Source organism: Pezoporus wallicus, unplaced genomic scaffold, assembly GCF_028554395.1.
Source record: "Pezoporus wallicus isolate ANWC-B61680 ecotype Strahan unplaced genomic scaffold, APGP_CSIRO_Pwel_v1 contig_6597, whole genome shotgun sequence".
NCBI classification, from domain to species: Eukaryota; Metazoa; Chordata; class Aves; order Psittaciformes; family Psittacidae; genus Pezoporus; species Pezoporus wallicus.
Window position 1 is genome coordinate 698809 of NW_026635331.1, and position 19789 is coordinate 718597.

The 19789-nt window shown below is 41.0% G+C and overlaps 1 protein-coding gene across 2 annotated transcripts in view; it reads right to left on the reverse strand.

Moving 5' to 3' along the window:
* RNF150 (ring finger protein 150) overlaps window positions 1-19492 on the reverse strand; it is a 142065-nt gene extending 122573 nt beyond the window's left edge. For both annotated transcript variants that reach the window (XM_057419099.1, XM_057419109.1), the window contains exon 1: window positions 18980-19492. In XM_057419099.1, the coding sequence (XP_057275082.1) occupies window positions 18980-19445 (466 nt within the window). In that variant the 5' untranslated portion in view covers window positions 19446-19492. The remainder of the gene's footprint in view (window positions 1-18979) is intronic.
* Between the last annotated feature and the right edge of the window lie 297 nt (window positions 19493-19789).

Below are 19789 nucleotides of genomic sequence, written 5' to 3' on the forward strand. Positions count from 1 at the left end.
GTTTTCTAAACAATAAAGGTTTTATATCAAATGTATAGAAGTGACAGTAAAGACAGCCACTGCTTGAGTGCAGTGACTAAACAGGCAGCATTCCCTTATTCACTGCTTCCCCGTAACTTTTAGTGTCTCCTAAGTTAAATCCAGTAAATTGCCATTAGCTTGTAACTGAAGAATATGAGGATATGTATAAAAATGATAGTGTATTTTTAAATGGAATTGCAAGAATAGCTTATGAAAGAATCGAATACAAGTGGACCTCAGTTAAGCCTGGAGGAGAATTTCAGAGAGTCTTCTTGTAAAATACATCCAAACCAATGTTGGTGGGAGTTCAAGCACATGCGAAGAGTAAACACAGAGAACCAAAACTGGCAAAGAACAAGCTTGCAGAAGCAAGGTGCTGTGGGGAAGGGAATGGGATCTATTACCACCAAGAGAAGAGGACTCTGGAAGGTTGGAATCTGCTCCCAAAACACTACAAGACTTGCCTACTCCACACTTTTTGTCAGTTTCTCCATTCTTAAAATTGAATACTATTTATCCCTGTAAAGTAATATATCCAATTTTTTTAAGAAAAGGTAATTAAAAACAATTTTGCAAGTTCTACCAGTTACAGATCGTTCTTGCAGGCAGCCGCTGGTAAAAAAAAGTCATAATTAAGTAGATGTTCACAATTAGTTAACACAATACTTAAGTATATTTGTTTGCTACCTGGATTCTTGTCCTGCATTGTGATCATAGTGTGAACTGCTGCTCATAGACACGGCCCAGTGAAATTTAAGGAGCACCATCTGGGTACAAGCATACACTGAGTAAAGCTATAAATAGATCAAGCAACTTCATTACATGCATGAGGTACTTGCTTGCATAAGTATTTTCAGCATGAGGGCCTAAGACAGTAAAACCAATCTCTTCCTACAATCTTCCCACAAACAACCTTGTCTTTTTAGCTGAAAAGCTAAACACTTGAACAGAATTTTTAAATTTCATATCTGAGCTTATCATGGAGTACACATGTCCAGATGGAGAGGAACACAGAGACCACTCTCTGACTCATTTCTAATCAAGCAGTTGGAACAATATGAGAGCAACATTTATTTCATTTTTGTACCCAGAAGCTGCAAAACTCAGCTCCAGATGGAACCTCTTGCTTCTAGTACTCTGAAATGCTAATGAATGGAAGACAAATTCCTGTCCCCACTCTGTTACACCTATGCATATACAACCTGCAGGATAGCATTATGCAGAATAGCACAGTCAACGCATCCCTGCCAGTGTTCAAGGCCAGGCTGGAGGGGGCTTTGAGCAACCTGGTCTAATTTAAGGTGTCCCTGCCAATGGCAGAGGATTGGAACTGGATGAGCTTTAAGGTCCCTTCCAACCCAAACCATTCTATGGTTCTGTGATTTTACTTACATTCCAAGACAACACATTTTATTTACATTCCAAGACCTAAAAGGTTAAGGACTAGAGCTAGCTGAGACATATCTGGGACCCTCTGTCCTCAGCCACCTGAAATCAGAAAAGAGCACAGAAAAGCGGCTTCTTTAAACTATCCAGAAATTCTTAAATCTCTGTTTTTCATTTTTTCCATGTTCTGCACAACTGCAGTTTAAATAAACCCCAAAACAACCAGCAAGAGTACTACCACCATGCCACGTGGACTCAAACCAGCGCTGTTTATGTCTAAATAGACAAATAATTGGCAAAATAACTGTATCAGATATCTACATGCCTTGGCTCATCTGCAAGTTCAAGACCAGGTGCAGCCTATCTGCTGTCACAAATCTCCCTGGAGAAAGTTGCTATTTTTATAGATACATGTGTGTGTAAATAAGGACACACACACATACACACACATCTCTACCTACAGGCAAAGGATTCATGCTATCTCTTCCAAAAATAAAAGGTATGTAGACGCCTAAATGGAAGTTATGTGCATCAATGGGCCCTAATCTGTTTTAAGCAGGCAGAATCCTTCCTCTGTACTGTTCCTTTTATAGGAACATGGCAATACAGACTTTGCTTCTGACTATTCAGTTAGAAATAAATTTCTCTTAGCACATGATGCTCTGAAATGTGCACATGCTTGTATTTCTGAAACAAAGCATTTGTCAGAGTTACCTGTCAGTATTTGCAGGCTTCACAGGAAAGCACATTTTTGCCCACCCTACATTTTGTACAGCTGTGACTGATGTTGTTATATGGTTCATTATATGGTTTCCATCATTTCTCAGTGAGACTTAGGCAAGCTTTGAGGATGATGAAAAAAAATGCAGTGAAGACAATGCTGATATAACAATACATTACTAATTACATTCTTTATTTTTAATACTCAAATGAATCCCAGTGCAGATCTTTTTGGTACCTGCTGTACAGGGTTTTTCCATGCTGGATCTATCTACAACATGTAAGGTAAGTGCCATATTTCCCTACTGAAATTCGATTATCTGAACATGTACCAGAACCAGAAATTTCAGATTAGAGTTCAAGATTAAATGCGAATTTCCCAATTCTTCAAATGACTTGAAACAAGAATTTTATATGAAACACTTCAGATAAAGTATGTTCAGAAACTAAATCTTGCACCAAAGTTAGCAAATTTTAGTTCAAAAGACACAGCTAAAGATGTGAAGTGAATGCATTTATGTTTTACAGTCAACTCCAAACCAGTTTGTTTTAAGCCGATCTTCAGTTTAATGGTAATTTCTAGTTATTCCTTGAATATGCAACTCAGATGATGTATCATGCTGTTTCAGCCATTCACATACTATTTCATATGCCTGTTTCCCCTTCCCTCCCCTTAAAAGGAAATAACCAACAAACCAACCCCCAACAGCTAACAAAACATATATAGGTTCTCAGGGAGGAACACTAGTCATAACTATTGGAAATCTTCCTCTGCTGATAATATTCCTGCTGCTCATATGTTCCTATGTTTGTACTGCATCAGACACCAATGTGAGAGGCCATGAAAGGAAGGTAATGCTATTTACCTTGGTTCTTGCATGACAGGTTATGTTCTCTTTCTTCATTTAGCTTTTATGCCTTGGATGACTCAGTGCCTAAATGCAAGCAGATCACAACTACCAGCTTAAATCATGAACTTCAGCTACCCTGTTATTTCTATGCTGAATCACCTATCTAGATCTCTCCTTTGATTTCCGATACTTTGATGTAATTATAACATTTCTGTTAATCGTACCCATGCATTTGATATTTCTGTCTGCATTTAGCGTCCTACAATTAATTTGGATCAAAGAGATCAAAAGGCAAAATGTCTTTAGGGTACAGCAATGCCTGTGCTAACTGAAACAGAGATTCTCTCACTAACAAAAATCTCAATTAGCAATTTGCCATAACAAAGCACAATAAAGACTTACAAAGTGGTTAAACAGTCACAGGTTTCTGAAATGAAGGTGCAGTGAAAACTGAAAATAAACCATTTGCAGTACAAATCACACCATTCAATGTCTTGTCATCAGACCCTGAAAAGAGAGAGTGATCTGAAGCATGTTGCAGGAGCCAAATGAGATTAACATAGCAGTGGTTTTGAAAATCCCACAAGCTCTCAAAACAGATCAGCATCACTCAAAACAATACGCATGTTAGAACAAAGGCACCAAAATTGCTACGCAGTATTGCTTGCACTGTGGTCTCTTCAGCTGAACAGTATTTCCAGGGAAAATAATAAAAAAGAAAAAATTCACCAACCAAGATTTCAGAATCTAAGAACTAATTATTGCTGTTCTGCCTGGAACAAATCCAGCCCATATTAAATGCCATTTTCACTTGGTCAGACTGGAAACAAGTAAGGAATGACCTCTGCTAGGCTTAGTGTGGATAGACTTTGCTTCTGTAACTATTTTTGTGACAATTGTCCACATTTATTTAGCATATAAATGGATGGCATAAACCATAGATTCCACACCTTCACTGGAGATTACAAACACTAATTCTGAGCACTCTCCTAACAGCCATCGCTGAAGCATCCCCACCATGATAAGGCTGTCATCATTGCCATTCCTTCTTAGCATAGCAGCTAGTGAACAAAGGTGTGAAAACCACACTGCTCTCACCCTCCAAATATAGAGCAGGTCTTTTTGCAGCGTGTCCAGCCAGTGCCTGCTTAAGATTTAGAAGCTTGTATCTCAACTATGACTTTTGTCAGGCAGCAACATCTCTCGCAGCTCTTGTGACCCTGGCTGCTCACTGCTCTTGGAGATGAGCTAGCAAGCACGTGCATCTTGCAAAACAAGCTTCCCAGCCCCTTCGTGCAACACAGCTCTCTCACCACTACACACCCCCCTCGATTCCTTTCACTTCACACAAAAGCTGTAAGCCTTCCAAGAGCTAAATTTTAGTTCTCAGTAGATTTCAGAAAAAAAATTGTTTGAAGCCCACTGTTAGAAATAGGCGTAAGACATGGCCCATTATTCTCAGGCACTTCAAAACCTAAGAAAACTAACTTCTACCTATATCATAAAGGTAACAATGGCTATGTAATTTATACAATCACTTCAGGCCAGGTGGACCTTTTATTAAATGCTCTGGAGAGCTCATTCAAGTTAATGCTTACAGTTTCGAGGCACTCACAGGCTGGCCCATAATTTTACTCAAGTACAAAATGACCTTAATGAAGCCTTGGTGTTGTCTGATGTATTACTTGAACCTGAGAGATGTGTGCAATTCATATGAAATACAGACTGTTACTACTTCACTGAGATTGCTGGTGAAAGACTGGTATTATAGCTCTTGGGTTGCACTGAATGGGGCTTTTTTGTACTTGACAACAGTGTGCTAAATACTATGGGGCAGTAATAAATACTATGTAAAAGATACACGATGAGTTCAGGTATTTATTTGCTTGGGTTAACTACTTGGCAATAAAATCCTAAGGAAATTTTGGCACTGACTTCAGCAGTGTTAGAATTTAACAAGTAGAGGTTACAATTGATGGCACAGGTATGTGCATTGTTGACAACCAGCAAACTTACAACACTTTTTCTAATGAAAAGATTTGGGGGTTGGTATCTTACAGGATGGCTATTGGTTTTCTCTAAATAACATTAAAAAAAAAAAAAAGTAAATAAATGCAATGAGGACTTGGGAGACATTTAAAGTAATGGTGACTAGCCTGAAAGCAGAAGTCAGCATCTGAGCTGGCCTGAAAGCAGTCTGCATAAAGAAAACACGGCCTGTGAAAAGTCAGTTTAAAGCCCAGTCTAATCCCAGTACCCCCGTAAGAACTGCGGTGACCATCATACTGGTGCTGGAGATTTTTTTTTCCCCTGTGAACTTCTGGTGACTTTTCCAGACGTTTGTGTTCTTCTTCAAAGTAGCTATAGAATGGATCTAAAATTCATCCCCCTGCTTAAAAAACTTCATACATTCTTTTCAGTTTCCATGACACCAAGTCTGCACAGCATAGCATCCTTCCAAAAGAAAAAGGTACAATCTCTTCCCTGCTATAGCCTGAGGGTGCTTACATGCTGTGTATGTTATCACTTTCAGTGATAGGGAAATAGACATTATTAAAGATGGAAAACAAAAATGAAATTGTATTTTTTTCCTTTTTTGCAGCCTACTGAATATTGTGCGTTAGAATGAAGACTTAATGCAATCTCAGATCCTGAAACTCCTGCCAACAGACGGAGACAACTGTTGGATAACAGCATGAACATCAGGTTTATTTTCAAATTAATCAAACCTGCAATAATTCTCTGATGGATGGATTCCAATTCTGTTTTATTAAACAGGAGACATGGGAGAAGGCAAACTAGGGCCCAGGCCTGTGAAAAGCACAGCACTCACAAATAGATGCCCATCACCTCCACTCCCACTGATGTCCATTCACATTGAGATTATGGAGGATATTTGAGGCTTGTGCTGATAAATAGAGATTTGCAGAGCACTGAAGACACTACTGTGTCACCTCAGGTATTCATTAATACTTGCATATTATACATTAATATCTGTCTGGTCTGGCAAGTCTTACTCTGATGTTAACATGGTTGTCATGGGACACACATGCATAAAGGTTATGAAAAAGTAAGTATTTTATTATATCCAGTGAGATCCCTGTAACTAAATATGGCAGTTGACTTGTTAGGAACGTCTAATGGAGGAATATCTCTTCATTTTACACTTCCCTCCACCTTGGTTACAGCTTCCCAACAACTGTCCAAGCTGCTGAAAAGTCCTGTTCAAAGATGACATGTAATGGGAACGTTAAGGAAACCTCTCCTGAATTTCTCAAAGCGAAATGAAGCTGACAAACTGATAAGGTCACACGGGAGGATGCAAAATTTTATCTACTGAAACCAAATCTGCACAACATTATAATAATTACTCCCAAACTAGCACAGGCATATGGAGCTGCTATGTATCTGATAGGCCTCAGGTAAGCGAGTATTTCCAAGTTAGGCAACTCCCTGATTAGCAAGAAATGCTGTGTGGCTATTCTAAATTACATGAACTCCTATAGCTCACCTAACAAGTACAACTAGTAGTTGATACAAATCTCTAAGCCATCTGCAAATAACTAACCAGCTGCCCACACTTCTTACAACTATGGTTGTTCCTCAGCATGCACTGGTAACAGACACCAAATAAAACACAGTTAAGAAGAGACAGCGTCTGGGTTTTAAAGGGTTTGGGTGGCCAAGTCTTTCTCGAATGGAAGCGGAACAGTGCTCACTGGAAGTTGAGAGACACCTTTCCAATGCAGACATGCCTCATAACCCAGAAAGCAGAAGCCAATTTGCAAGTAAGACATTAAAGGAGTTGCCTCATCAGCCCTGGTGAGACAGTTATACTTTGCATCCCTGCTATCATTACTACCAAACAGTCTATTGCTTTTCACATGCACACTAGCTCCTGTTTTGCAGGCTAATCCACAACAGATTTGGCCAGTCAGAGCCAAAGACAGCAGCTTTGTGCTGAAGTTAGCAGTTACCTTTGCATTAGCAAAAAATATTTCTTGTCTATGGACACAAAATTAATTGTCCAGAAAAGATGAACAGCAATCATTGTGCTGACTCAACACAGTATTGGCTGAGAACTAAGAACAGATTCTACATTTCAAATGTGTAAGATAATCAACAGAAAATATTCTATATAAAAATTCACTGCTTGCATTGCTATTTTTCAAAGCCTAATAGCAGAGAGATCGTTATACAAATTAGTTAATGGGAATGAAGCTTTTAATTATTGGAGAAAGAAGTAAAAGATCATACATATTTAGAAATCAGACAATATAAATTCTCTGATAATTATAACCATTAGAAATCATAAATTCAGAAAAAAAAGTTATACAGTCATATTTTTCTCTTAAAAATAGGCTATTGACTCTCACTACTTGCATCCCAATAAGTTCTGGTTAATAGACTATGACAGAAACAAAAGGCAGGGGGGAAAGACTGCCTGGGCCTTAGATGGATAAAGGGAATGTCTTTAGAGGGAAAAAAATCCAATCCCAAACCTAGAAAAATTAAATTTATGTGGTTTCTCAAGCAGCAGTTAGTGGGCCAGGGGAGATAAGGACAGATGAATTCCCTGAAGAATCAATATGCACTAGAGGATCCTGACTGCCTTAGATGTAGCTCATTGCTCTCCCATACAGTTAAGCTGTTTGGTAGCTTTCTCTCATTCACCTATGGATCCACTTGGGCAATATACTGTGAGCAATACAATTCTCCGTACTCAAACACCGAGCAACATGCAAAACTGAAGGCAACTAGAAAACATATAGCTGCAATCCTGAGCACAAGGTGACCAAGATCCTCATCTCAGGGAACATTCCCACCACCAGTAAAAGCAGCAAGGAAGGACAGGAACAAACAGCAATGAGCAAACAAGACCAGGACAGTGGGTACCAGTGAGAAATGGGAGTCAAGTGCAGAACTGAAATGGGGATTTTTGGATTCGTTAAGTAAGTTTCACAGTCACAAAAAGAATGCTTATGATGCCATAGGGGTCATGAGCTATTTCCATGTCTACTATTTTCCCATCGACGTGAATTTCTCTCTCCATGATTCAGGTTCATTTACATGACTTTCATCTAATGTCTATTCTAGCCATTATTATTATTACTATTATTTCATCCCCACCCACACCACTATTGCTGCTCTGGGTTGCTATTCCCTTGTGCTGGCATTCAACATTTAAATAGAAGTTTTGAATGAGAAAGGCTCTTAACTTCTTTTACGATGTGAGACACATGCTCCAGCAAATGCTTGTTTTGTGGAGGCTTACAGGCAGCTCTCTGCATTTGATGGCTATCTTCAGACACAAAACCAGAAGTGGCTCAGACCCTGTTTTTTTTGCAAGCGCCTTTTCTTGCAGCTTCCTCTTCTATGAGCAACAGTCACAAAGAATAATAAACTGACATTGGTTCACCACTATCACCCAGCTAAGTTCTTTCCAGGTGAGAAGGGACATGCTAACCAGAGATCCAGTCTCAAAAAGCTGATGCTTCAGCTTTTTGATTTACCCCTGCCCACTGGGCAGGGCTTCTGCAGAACTTCTGCCAGAGCTATTTTGACAGTTTCCAAATGTGGAAAAGAAATGGGTGGTAATTCCAGAGAGGAACAGTCCCTAAAACCATAAAGAACTACCATGATCACCTTCTGTAACCTTCCTTAGACACATACTACCATAATTTTCCCAGAGGATGGGTAATTTTTCCAGGATGTGACTTTTAGAGAGCTATCGAAGCCCATTCAAATAACATTAAGTTATGGGTAACTATTTAGGAAATTGCACCTTACTACAAGCCTGAATTTGTCTCACTTCCATTGACAGCTACTGATCCTTATTATGTCTTTGCCTATAAGGGCAATCTTCATCTCATACCAAGTATCATTTCCTTGTGTATCTAGACACAGTGCTAAAGTCATATCTAGCCTGTTGATAAGGATTGATAAGGACATATACACACACAGCAAAAGCAAAAGATCTTATAGCTTAGGTACTGCACAATCAGAAGACAGAAAGCTGTTGGCACACAATCATAAGGAAACAAAATCCAGCATTGCAAACCCGAGTTCAATTTCTTTAAACAATGCTTGTAATCAAATGCATGCATTGATTCCTGGAGAAGTGTCACATTTGAGTTAGGGAGAAGTCAGATCTGTGCTCTGGGGTGGAAGCATTGCCTAAAGCTGGTGGAAGCTGACAAAAATATATCATCAAAAAAGGAAATGGAAACCAAACTGTTTCTGAAATGTCTCTGAGATTTCTGAGACATTAAATATTTACTAAAATAAAATCTTCCTTCAAAATCAAAACTGCAAGGTCTTTTCTGGACAGCAAAAACTTCCCAGAGCAGGTTTGTTCTTGAAAATCCATTTAACTTCTACAGAAAAAGAGTTTTGATGGAAAAACTCCCATCAGTTTTTCTAGCACGCAGCAGGCAAAACTGAATCTTCATCTGCGAAATGATGAAAGAGCAGGATCTGCCCCTTGCGTAGAGGGGACCATAATTTAGTCCTTTAAGAAGTCATGAAAAAGACTAAAGAGTGGTCAGCACAAAGCCATTCCATGCATAGCAAGTGGCTATGCCTGACTGGCAGTCTTCTGTTCATCAAAAGTACTGCCACTCTTCCTGATTGCTGGTGCCCCACTCCTCCAAGCTGACCCTGAGCAGCAGATGCTCTTTATATCCAGAGTCAGGTGCAAAGGAAAAGAAAGCAACCAGAAAAGCATAAACCTGCTCTTCTTCCCCTTAGTCAACTTTGCACGTGAAGCTATTTGGCTATTTTTGTCGACCTGGTAAGGGGTGGGAAGAAAGGAAAAAAACCCAAACAACTAGAAGAGATGAAAAACAGGTACAGAGCACATAATAAGATAAGTGAAGATGACGAAAAAAAAAAAAAGGTAAGAAGTCCAAAGGAAAGATTCATTGGAAGTGTGGACAGTAAAGAAATTATACACACACACACTTCCTACCATCACATCCCCAAAAAAGAGAGAAAAAATAACAAGAATATTAACAGGATAGGAGATTGAAGGAAAAGTAAGAGAAAGACATCAAAGGCAGTATTATAATGAGTCATAATGGGTTTAACTCAGACAGCTCCTTGTTTCCCAACGTGAGAAGTCCTGATACAGTATATACTAAAGGTATGAATTTGATAGACAACCAGATGGTACTTCAAACACATGGACATACAAAGTGATAAGAGACCAGGCACAGAGATTACACAATCTTGAAAAAGCTGCCTCACTCAGGAAACATGATACTGGCAGGTAAAACTAGGAGAGACAGTGAGCATATAATAAAAGCTTAAAAAGGAATGAGAGGGGAAAGCATATTCTGTACAAGAAGCAATCATGAACAAGACTGCAACATCAGACTGTTCTGTTTTAAAGACTCTTTTTGGAGTCAAACACAGACATGCCCCAGAAATGTAGCCAAAGATTTTAATATTCTCTAATACAGAGACTTTTTGAAAAGGCAAAGGAAAAGCAAAAATGTATTTCTGCCTCCTAACAGAAAATACTGAAACGAAACGGCTAACATCAGAGGATGTAAAATCAGAGAGATCTTTACCAGATACTGATACAGAACTCTTGCTTAATTGGAAAACCAAGAAATCTTTCAGAGTGAAACTTGTTACACACCCACAGCTTTGATCATGAAGAACTGGAATTGCTCTGCTAGTATGACAGTAACAACTAAATGCAGAAGCTTCCCAAGTGCTCCACAAATTAATTTAAGCAGAATAAATCTGTACATCTTATTGTACTGAATCTGAACCCAGCAAACCCACAACACATACTCAACTAACACTGACACATTTTACAGTAATCTTAATATTAGACATATGCATTGGCTAAGGATGAATCTACCTACTAGGTTCTTGAGTCCATTCTTAGTGCTGCCATGCAATGTCAGACACATTCAACACCGTACCACACAGTGCTAGAAATGAATCCTTTGACAAGCACTGCAAGATCAAGCAATAAACAGAAGGGCACAGTTTAACAACGCGTGATTTACAAAGGTGGAAGCCGAAGTTTAATGTGATGCATAATTCTCTCTAAATACTGTGGAATATAAATTCATTTTAAAAAGCTATGTCTCACTAAGTGTGTACCACAAGGGATCACTTGCTAACTCACCCTATTCCATGCATCCCTGGAGGAACTACATTTCTATGCAGATATAAAGTGCTTCTATCTGTGTTTAAGAAGTATACAAGATATACTCAAGCCAGGACTCTATTACAGGGAGTTACATAGCTGTAATTCATGTTTCTGTGTTTTGGGATCTAAAAAGATAATTTTTTTCCTCCAATTCGTCTCAAACTGAAAATAAGGTTAATATAAATGGGCTACCTTTTCAATTCACAGCAGGCACTATTACATGCATAAACACAGTTAAACACATCAAATTTGAAATGAAAACTCTGACAGACCCTTAGGTCTAGCAGTATAATTGAATATCACTATGATTATACTGTCAGAAGCAAATGAACAGGCACTTCACTTTATTGATGTTATTTGTAAGTCACTCTTGCAAAGGAAAATGAACAATTATTTGAAAAAGCTGTTATATCTTTAAGTAGCAAAGAATCAAAAGATGCTAGCTTTTCATACTTCGAAGTAGAACAGCAGTAAAACAAACAGGTTAATTTTTCCATCATCTCCTATAGTTCTACTCAGTTCAGTTTTCTAAGGTTTATCTCAAGTAAGTTATTGAAGAAGAGCCAAAAAATAAATAATGCCCTTGTTAAGCCTCTCTTGTAAGGCACAGCTGCATAATATTGTTGTTTCATAAGCAAACCAGTCTTTACAACCTTTCTCCATCTACTAGAACTGGTGAAAGAAGAGGTGTTTCCACTCATCCATTTTTGAACCGAAAACCACTGTTTCCACCAGGGTGGTGGAGCATCTAAATGAGTAATTTCAATCTATTCTGGATGGAGAATTGTTTCACAAAATACACTAAAGAACACTACATCTATTATTGATGAGCTTCAATACACAGCAAATTCATTAGCAAAGTTGGAGGTTTATGAAACTTGGCATCCACTAACATGGGCAATGGGTCAGAGAGTAGATATAAAGCTGGTATATTTAATACAGTAAATTTTAAAACTTGAGGTTTCACCTAAGTGATTTGGGGTGTCTCCTCCAGGTAACAGAAATAATCATTTTTAACAGAATTACCTTCTGAGATACTACATCTAAACACACTCATGAACACGCAAGATACCCTGAGGCCCCTTGACCCTGCTCATCCACACTTAGGACTTGGTCAAACTGTGCAGTGGCTGACCTGTGGCCTATCTATCTAGATTCCTTTTCAAGAGAAATCAAAACACTATGAAGTAAGGAGAGAGCTAGGCACGAATGAAGTCCAGGGCCACATCCCGCTATGGAATAAAGACACAGCAGAGTTAAGCCTGTTTGGACATAGCCAGTTACAAAATATTTTGCCTCCTTGAAATTGCCATATACTCCCCTAAACTGTGTGGTACGACGGATATAGTTGGTTTTAAACCTTACTTGTTAGCAGTTATGCCTCTGCCAAGATGACTTTGTGGAAGTAATGAGAATTAAATATTACTGCAAGATATAGCATTACTATTTAATATCCTCCTTCATTTTATATCTCTTCCCTTGGCATGATTCTGCTAGTTAAACAGACTGCATTTGGTTCTGAAGCACCCCAAGATTCTTTCCTTTGCAAGATGCTTAGCAAAAAGCACTGTGGCAGTAGTAGGTGGTAACACTGTAGGAAGCAGTCCTGCATTAGTAAGGTGACAGATTACATGGACTACTCAGTCTTTTCCATATCTAATTTCTATGAGTCAATGACTGTATTGTTTGCTACTAGTACTCAAGTGCAACTGAAAGGGCAGAAGTGAGACTTGTCTTGAAATGAATTCTGTTCCTGTGCATAGGTTAGCTATGCAGAAGTTATTGGGAAGTGGAGAAGTCATTGGGATATCCCTTGATAAGGATAACTCTTCATCAGCCTGGCTCATGGTGTAAGGAGGCAGAGGTTACTTGAAACTCAGTCATCTCACATGACAATGCGCTGTGAGCTCCATCAAACAAGTGCAGCAAAATAATGGGTTCTTTTAGTCCTTCACTTACATGAGAATGTAGAAAATGTCCTTGTCTCTTACCAGGAAAAGAGACTCTTAAAGTGCCAATGCTGAACTAACTGTAGGCTTCTCTCCCCTTCTGCTGAAAATGTTCCTCTGTTTTGTGATGTACCATGGAGGGGGGCAGCACAGAAATGTATCTGTGTGAATTAGTGAGCTATCATGGACAAAGACTGCCACAGTATTCTAATAACCCAAGCTAACGCACACCATTTTAAAGCCAAAGTACCAATGGGATTAGAACAAACCCATCACTTTATCACAGGCAAGCCATTCTTGTAAAGACAGCATACCAAAAGGAAGTGATCCAGATTAACACAGCAGTTAGAACTGATGCTGATACAGATTTGTTTCTGAGGAAGATTTTCTTGTTGCTGTGTCACTTTTTACTGCAGAGATCTGAAGACAGCATTTTTATGAATATCACTGCAAACAAATGCTGCAGAAAAGATATGCAGAAATCTACTTGCTTTTGCAATCAGTAAGTTTGGAGGATCAATGCAATCTTTAATGAATCAATACTTCACCACCTCATAGGGAAAGCTGTACCGTATGACGATCCAAAGCTCAGTGGACTCAGTGTCTTTCTACTGGCTGCAATGAGCTCTTGAAGGACACATATAAGCCAGCCGTGAGGGTGAAAGAAGAGACTCAAAAGGCAAAAAGCATTTCACCTAGTGCTGAAGAGGCTGCCCAAGTAGTACCAGAGACCAAGATTATTTTATTGCTCTAGTCCTTGCTAGGTCAAATTCATCCCTCTTAATTCAGTTAAAGCTAAACCAGTGACCTAACATCACAAAGTCCCCCTAGCACTTGTCATGACTGAACACTTCTGTAGTAGAGAAGTCTAGCACTGAGCCACTGCAGAACCAGTAGGCAGAAGTGTGTCTCACTAGCAAACACAGCGGGACAGCTTTGTTGGCACTACCGCTGGCTCTAGCCAGTGATATAAATCCTTGATTTTGATAGAGAACCAGATTTTTCCAAAACTACTGAAAGCCATCCATGATGGATCCAGGAGCTCCTTTAAGATCCTAAGGATGGCAGCACATCCCAGCCATACCTCAATTTCATAATGGATGAGGCTCATAGATGCACAAATCTCCATCTCCTTCCCCCACTGAGGTGTTTTCTATTAGGAATGAGTCCTGGATGCCTGGAACAGAAAATAATTATGGCAGGCCCTGGAAGCCTTGAAATCTCTAGCCCTTGATTCACACTTATCCATATGTAAATACTGTCAGCACATTTTCTTCATTAGAATATGACAAAAGTTTAGGGAAACAATTGTTTTAGTAAAGGAGCTACAGTACTGAATTTTGTCTGTAAAGAGAAAAATCTTCAACTCCAGTGTTTAATTTGCACATCAGTACAAAACTACAGGGGAGCCCCCAGCCAAAACTAACAATGCATCTTAAAATATGTCAAAGGCAAGACTAGTCATTGATCATGGAACAAAAATCTGAGTGCAAGGGAAGAAACTTATTGAACTGAACATGCATAGATCAAGGCTGGCCAAGTTCACAACATGTGTGGAGGGACACACCTGGTTTTGCAGCGGGATGCCATGCCCTCCTTCTGCAATCTGGCACACACACGCTGCACTTGAGGGCCAAAGAGGGAGGTAAGAAGTCGGGCTCATCTCAGACCACATATGAGATTCATGTCTCAAAGATGCAGTTGACAGTTGCTGCCAGTGTGTACAAGCCGTTACAAAAAATGAGGCATCTGCCTCTCATTGAAGATAGGCTGTCATACATGCAGCACGTGACTTAGAATCTGTGATGGCATGCACTGGAAAAGCAGAATATGGAGAGTGCAAAACTGCCTGACTCACATATGCTTCTGGTGCAAAATACTGAGGATGCAATTTAATTCACATAATATTCATAAAATCATAGAATCATAGAATCAGCTAGGTTGGAAAGGACCTTCAAGATCATCAAGTCCAATCATTACCCCAGGACTACCAAAACCACCACTAAACCATGTCACTGAGGGATCATATCCATTCTGTGAGATATTCTGGAGCACCCCAGAATATTCAAACTGTACTGAATACTAAAGATTTGATTTTTACCCACACAGGAATCATGTGTACAGTCACAGTTAACATCCTTCCCTAGTCCCAAGCACCTGACTGGTGCCCAAGTTAGAAGGGGTCCCCTCAAATTAAGAGCTGGAGAGAGGGAAGCTCTCACCTTTAATCACCTTCTGGAAGGCTCCATTACTGTATCTATTCAGAGCTTAGAGGAAGTGTTAGGATGTGCTACAACAGGTAATAAAAATACTTCCAATTAATACTAAGTTATTAAATGTACACACAGTGGCTAGAGCCTTTTCAAATGTAAATAACAGCTAATTTGTTCTGAATAAGAACAAATGCCAATCAGAAACCCTAGCCAACACCATGGATTATTCTTCTAGAGAAAAAAAACACAAAAAAACAACAGCATCCTCTATATTATTAGACTACTTTTCTGCTAGCGAAGTTGATTTAGGAAAAATAAAAAGCATCTGGAACAGAAATTCTAGATGCTTTTATTCCTTCTCTGGTTAAACCCTGTTTAGTTAAAAAGCAAACTTGGACTCACAGCTCCTAGACTTCAAGCCAATAAAAATAAAGTTGCCGGCTTGCAAAGGCTGTAGCAGCTGATGCAAAAGCAAAGTGTGCCCTAGCACGAGAACCACAGACCTCTGCATTCCCTGTGAGCACAGATGTCACAACTCTACCTCACTTCTGGATGTCCAAGCAGTGAACTAAGCACAAGCTCCCTGAAAGCAAAGGCTTTAAAAACGGTGATTGAACTGGTTCAAACTGTACACTTTGTCTGGTGCACTATAAATAAATCCTGGAAAGTTGTATTTGAGTATTTCAACCACAAGCTTTGATGCAATACCACCCTGGTTCTGCTTAGGGGTGTTGCAGGGGCAGGGAGGCTTACCAACCCTCCTTCAAATTCAAGAATGGTGTCTTGCTGCAGTTACTTATAGATTTTGAAATCAGCAGGCATCACGTTAGCAAAGGGTCATTGGCATGCATTGTAGCAGAAAACAGGAAATATAATTAAACATACAGCTGTGAGGTAAGGTTTTTGGCAAGAGAAAGAGAGCTTTGGGAAGAAAGTGTCAAGGGCAAAAATAAGAGTATCACAGTAACGTGGTCAAGAGGGAGAATGAAGGGGTAGAGATGAAGAAATCAGAGTGGGGGTGGGAACAGCAGAAAAAGAAACACAGATTAAAAAAAAAACATCAGCAAAAGCGGTGAAGCATACAGAGAAGAATGTACAGAAGGAAAAACATCTCTCTTTGGAGTAATAGTTCTTTAGTAAGGGCAGGAGCCACACTGTTATGCAACAGGATATACTGTTTTCTCTATAGAAAGAGTTTATTTAAGCTTATATGAAACCTCAAAAAAAAAAAATCTGTGGGAGGAAAAGGGAAAGAGAGAGAGAGAGTAACATCATATTTCTTTCAACTTTTAAATTGCTTTTTAGGTCACATTTCACCCTTCTCTCTCATCCTCCAAGTATTTTCCAGGATGGAATTTTCTTCTTCCCACTCCAGGATTTGGCGTGGGCAGAGCACTGCATATGCTGCTGAACTCAGAACCAAGAAACTGATTCATTCTTCCCTTGAATCTTGTGCTGTGCTATCGTTTAGACTGGGACCAAGCAAACGTCAAAGGCTGCAAGTCAGAAAGATAATTTTACACAGCTTGTATATTCACTCTGTCCCTGTGTAACGGTGGAAGAGTAAAGATAAATCCAGTTCTAATCCCTGGTAGTTTGTCAAATATTTGTTTATGAATAATTATTCTTCCTCCTGTTTCAGCAGACCTATGCTGTAAAACTCTGCTGAGTTTTGACTGTTGCAGAATGTAGGTTTTTCCCTAAGGTTTCTCAACTCCACAGAACAAAAATCCTTAAATCGAAGACAACCTCACACGATCAACCAGCAAAGCCCTTCAGTCTCACCGACTGTGTTCAACAAGTCTGGATGATTTTCTGCAAGTTTCCTTTCATCTCAGCCTCTGGTACTGTACAATCACACTGCTGGGTATCAATTCAGTACTCAAAAAGGATTCTCAGAATAAGCTATAAGGAGTCATCTGACATAAATGAAGCTGCCCCCAAGATAAGTGATAGAGTGTTTCGTATTTTCAAAGGCTGAGGCCACTTCAGTAAGAAAGATTCCCTGCTTACTTCATTTTAGACTTTAAAACAAACAAAAGCGCCAACATTTTAAAAGGTTACACACATTTTTTACTCCCACTGTTTCTTAATAAAACACCATTTGTGTGGGAAACCAGCTCAGTGAATACTTCAGAAACAGGCAAACCATTAATTGATCCAACATGTTGGCAGTTCTAGAGAAACTCACTATGATGAGAACAAGCAATGCATCTTAACTTTTGAAACAGACTGAGCTTTACTGTAAGGGTGCATAAGTATGCCAAGCTCCTACTACTTTATACTACTTAGTATATAATCTGTGACACTTAAAGCACCAACAAGTATAATCTGAACAGCTACTAAACCATGTGCAGATTATAAAGCAGAGTTTTAAAAAGCTCGAGAGGTTACGAGTTGCTTGTCTCACAAAACCATTGGAAAACACTAAAAAAAAAATCTCATTTTCCACCAAACCTACCAGAGAGGCATGACTTTGCCCAAATAAATGGTTAATCTCTTAAAGAGGCTGCACACAAGAGGATCCAGAAGCACTTCTTTTTCATCAGCAGTATTATAGCACTATAGTTAGGCAACAAATGTTTTTTCAGCACATTCATGCTAGCTTGGTTTATTGTGGAAATTTTAAATGTCATTAGAATAACATCCTGTTTTGCAGCCTTTCTGTGTTTCAATTTACCCCCAACTCTGCTAAGATTCAACTAGCGTGAAACAGCTGGGCATGATAAATTACTGGATGCAAACCAAACAGATTTCACAATAGGTGGCATTTTAGTCTACATGGCATAGGCTGCTGCTATAAAAGACCAGTGATCCCTGCAGAAAACACCATCCCTAAATACAAATCTGGTGATCTGTTTTTAAAACAACATTATTTCAGATGAAACACTGTTACAAAACCAGTGGTGTTTTTTGGTGGGCACAACACGAGGTTTGGGTTGTTTCCCCTGGTGGATCTCTGCTTGGTTCTAGTTGACGAGCGCATGTTGGGACTCGAACACAAACTCCAACAGAGCATTCACCTGGGGGAGTGAACACCCTCCACATCCTCCCCAACAATCTACCTGGACAAAATACCTCATGTTCTCACCAAATCAGATACTCGGCATCCCTACTAGATCCCACAGTTTTAACACTATCACAGGCAGGACAGTGGACACCGTGTTCCCTGCTCTATTGCACATCCTGACAAGCCTGCACCATAAACACTATGCTTTTCTCCCAAAGGTCTCAATCTGAATCACACCCGATCCCACACAGCACCTGCCTGAGGAAGACCCTCAGGACACCACAAAACATCCGTGCCCCACAGCAGGCTCAGGGTCCCATCCATTCCTCCGACTAGACCAAAACTTTACATCTCCCAAACTTTTCACCCCTGGAGCACCAAGCACGTTCTGCTTCCAGCAGCACATTCATCCTTTGCCATGGCAGCATGGAGAGGTGCTCCACAGCCCCTAGGATGGGCACCCACTGCTCAGCGAGGCCCACAGCCTCTCCTGCTCCCTGCCAGGAGGTGTGAGAGCACATTCCCCCCCCATCAGCTCCCATCCCAAGGATATGGGGCAGCAAAGCAGGCTGCACATGCAGTAAAACAGGGCCCACTTGTCCACCCAGCCCAGATCTCAGGGTGCACCCACGGAGCACATGCAGGGTGCCAGGGCTCACCTGCATGGGGCATGGTGATGGTCTCGTTGGCATTGCTGGAGCCCACGTTGTAGATGACCACGGCAGAGGCGTTCTGGGCGGCGGCGTGGCGGATCTTGTCCTTGTAGGTGCAGTTGCCCCGCGGGATGAGGGCCACCCAGCTCTTACCCGGCGCCGGGGCGTTAAAGCGGGTGCCGGGGTCACAAGCGTAGCGGTCTGCGGGCGAGGCGGAGAGGGCCACCTGCCCGCGGGCGTCCTGCTTAGGCGACTGCTCGCCGTAGCGCCCGCACTCGCTCTTCTCGCTGCGGAGCTCGGCGCTGCCGGCCGCCGGGTCGGCATAGGTGATGTTGACGAAGGCCGTGTACCACTCCTCCTTCTCGGCCACGGTGAAGTCCAGGCACAGCAGATGCACGAAACAAAAGGACAGCAGCCATGTTGAGAGAGCCAGGCTGCGGCACGCTTGGATCACAGACATTGCCATCTTCATCTGACGGCCCCCCCCCCCCCGCCCCAACCCAGCCCGGCCCGGCCCAGCCCGCCCCGCCGGGCTCGGTGGTGTGCGTGCGTGTGGTGTGCGGGGGGGTTGTGTGTGCGTGTGGTGTGTGCACGCACCCGCTCCGCGCGGGGCGGCGCTGCTCCCGCCGTGCGGGAACGGAGAAGGAGGGATGGAAGCAGCGGGAAGGAGCTCTCCCCACTGCCTAATTCATGCCGGGCCCGTTTGATTTCCTCGCGCTCGCCCGGTCCCCGCCCTCCCCTCTCCCTCAGCTTCTTCCTGCCCCTTTCTCCCCTCCCTCGCCGCTGCTGGCAGCCCAGCGGGCTGGCGGGGTAAGG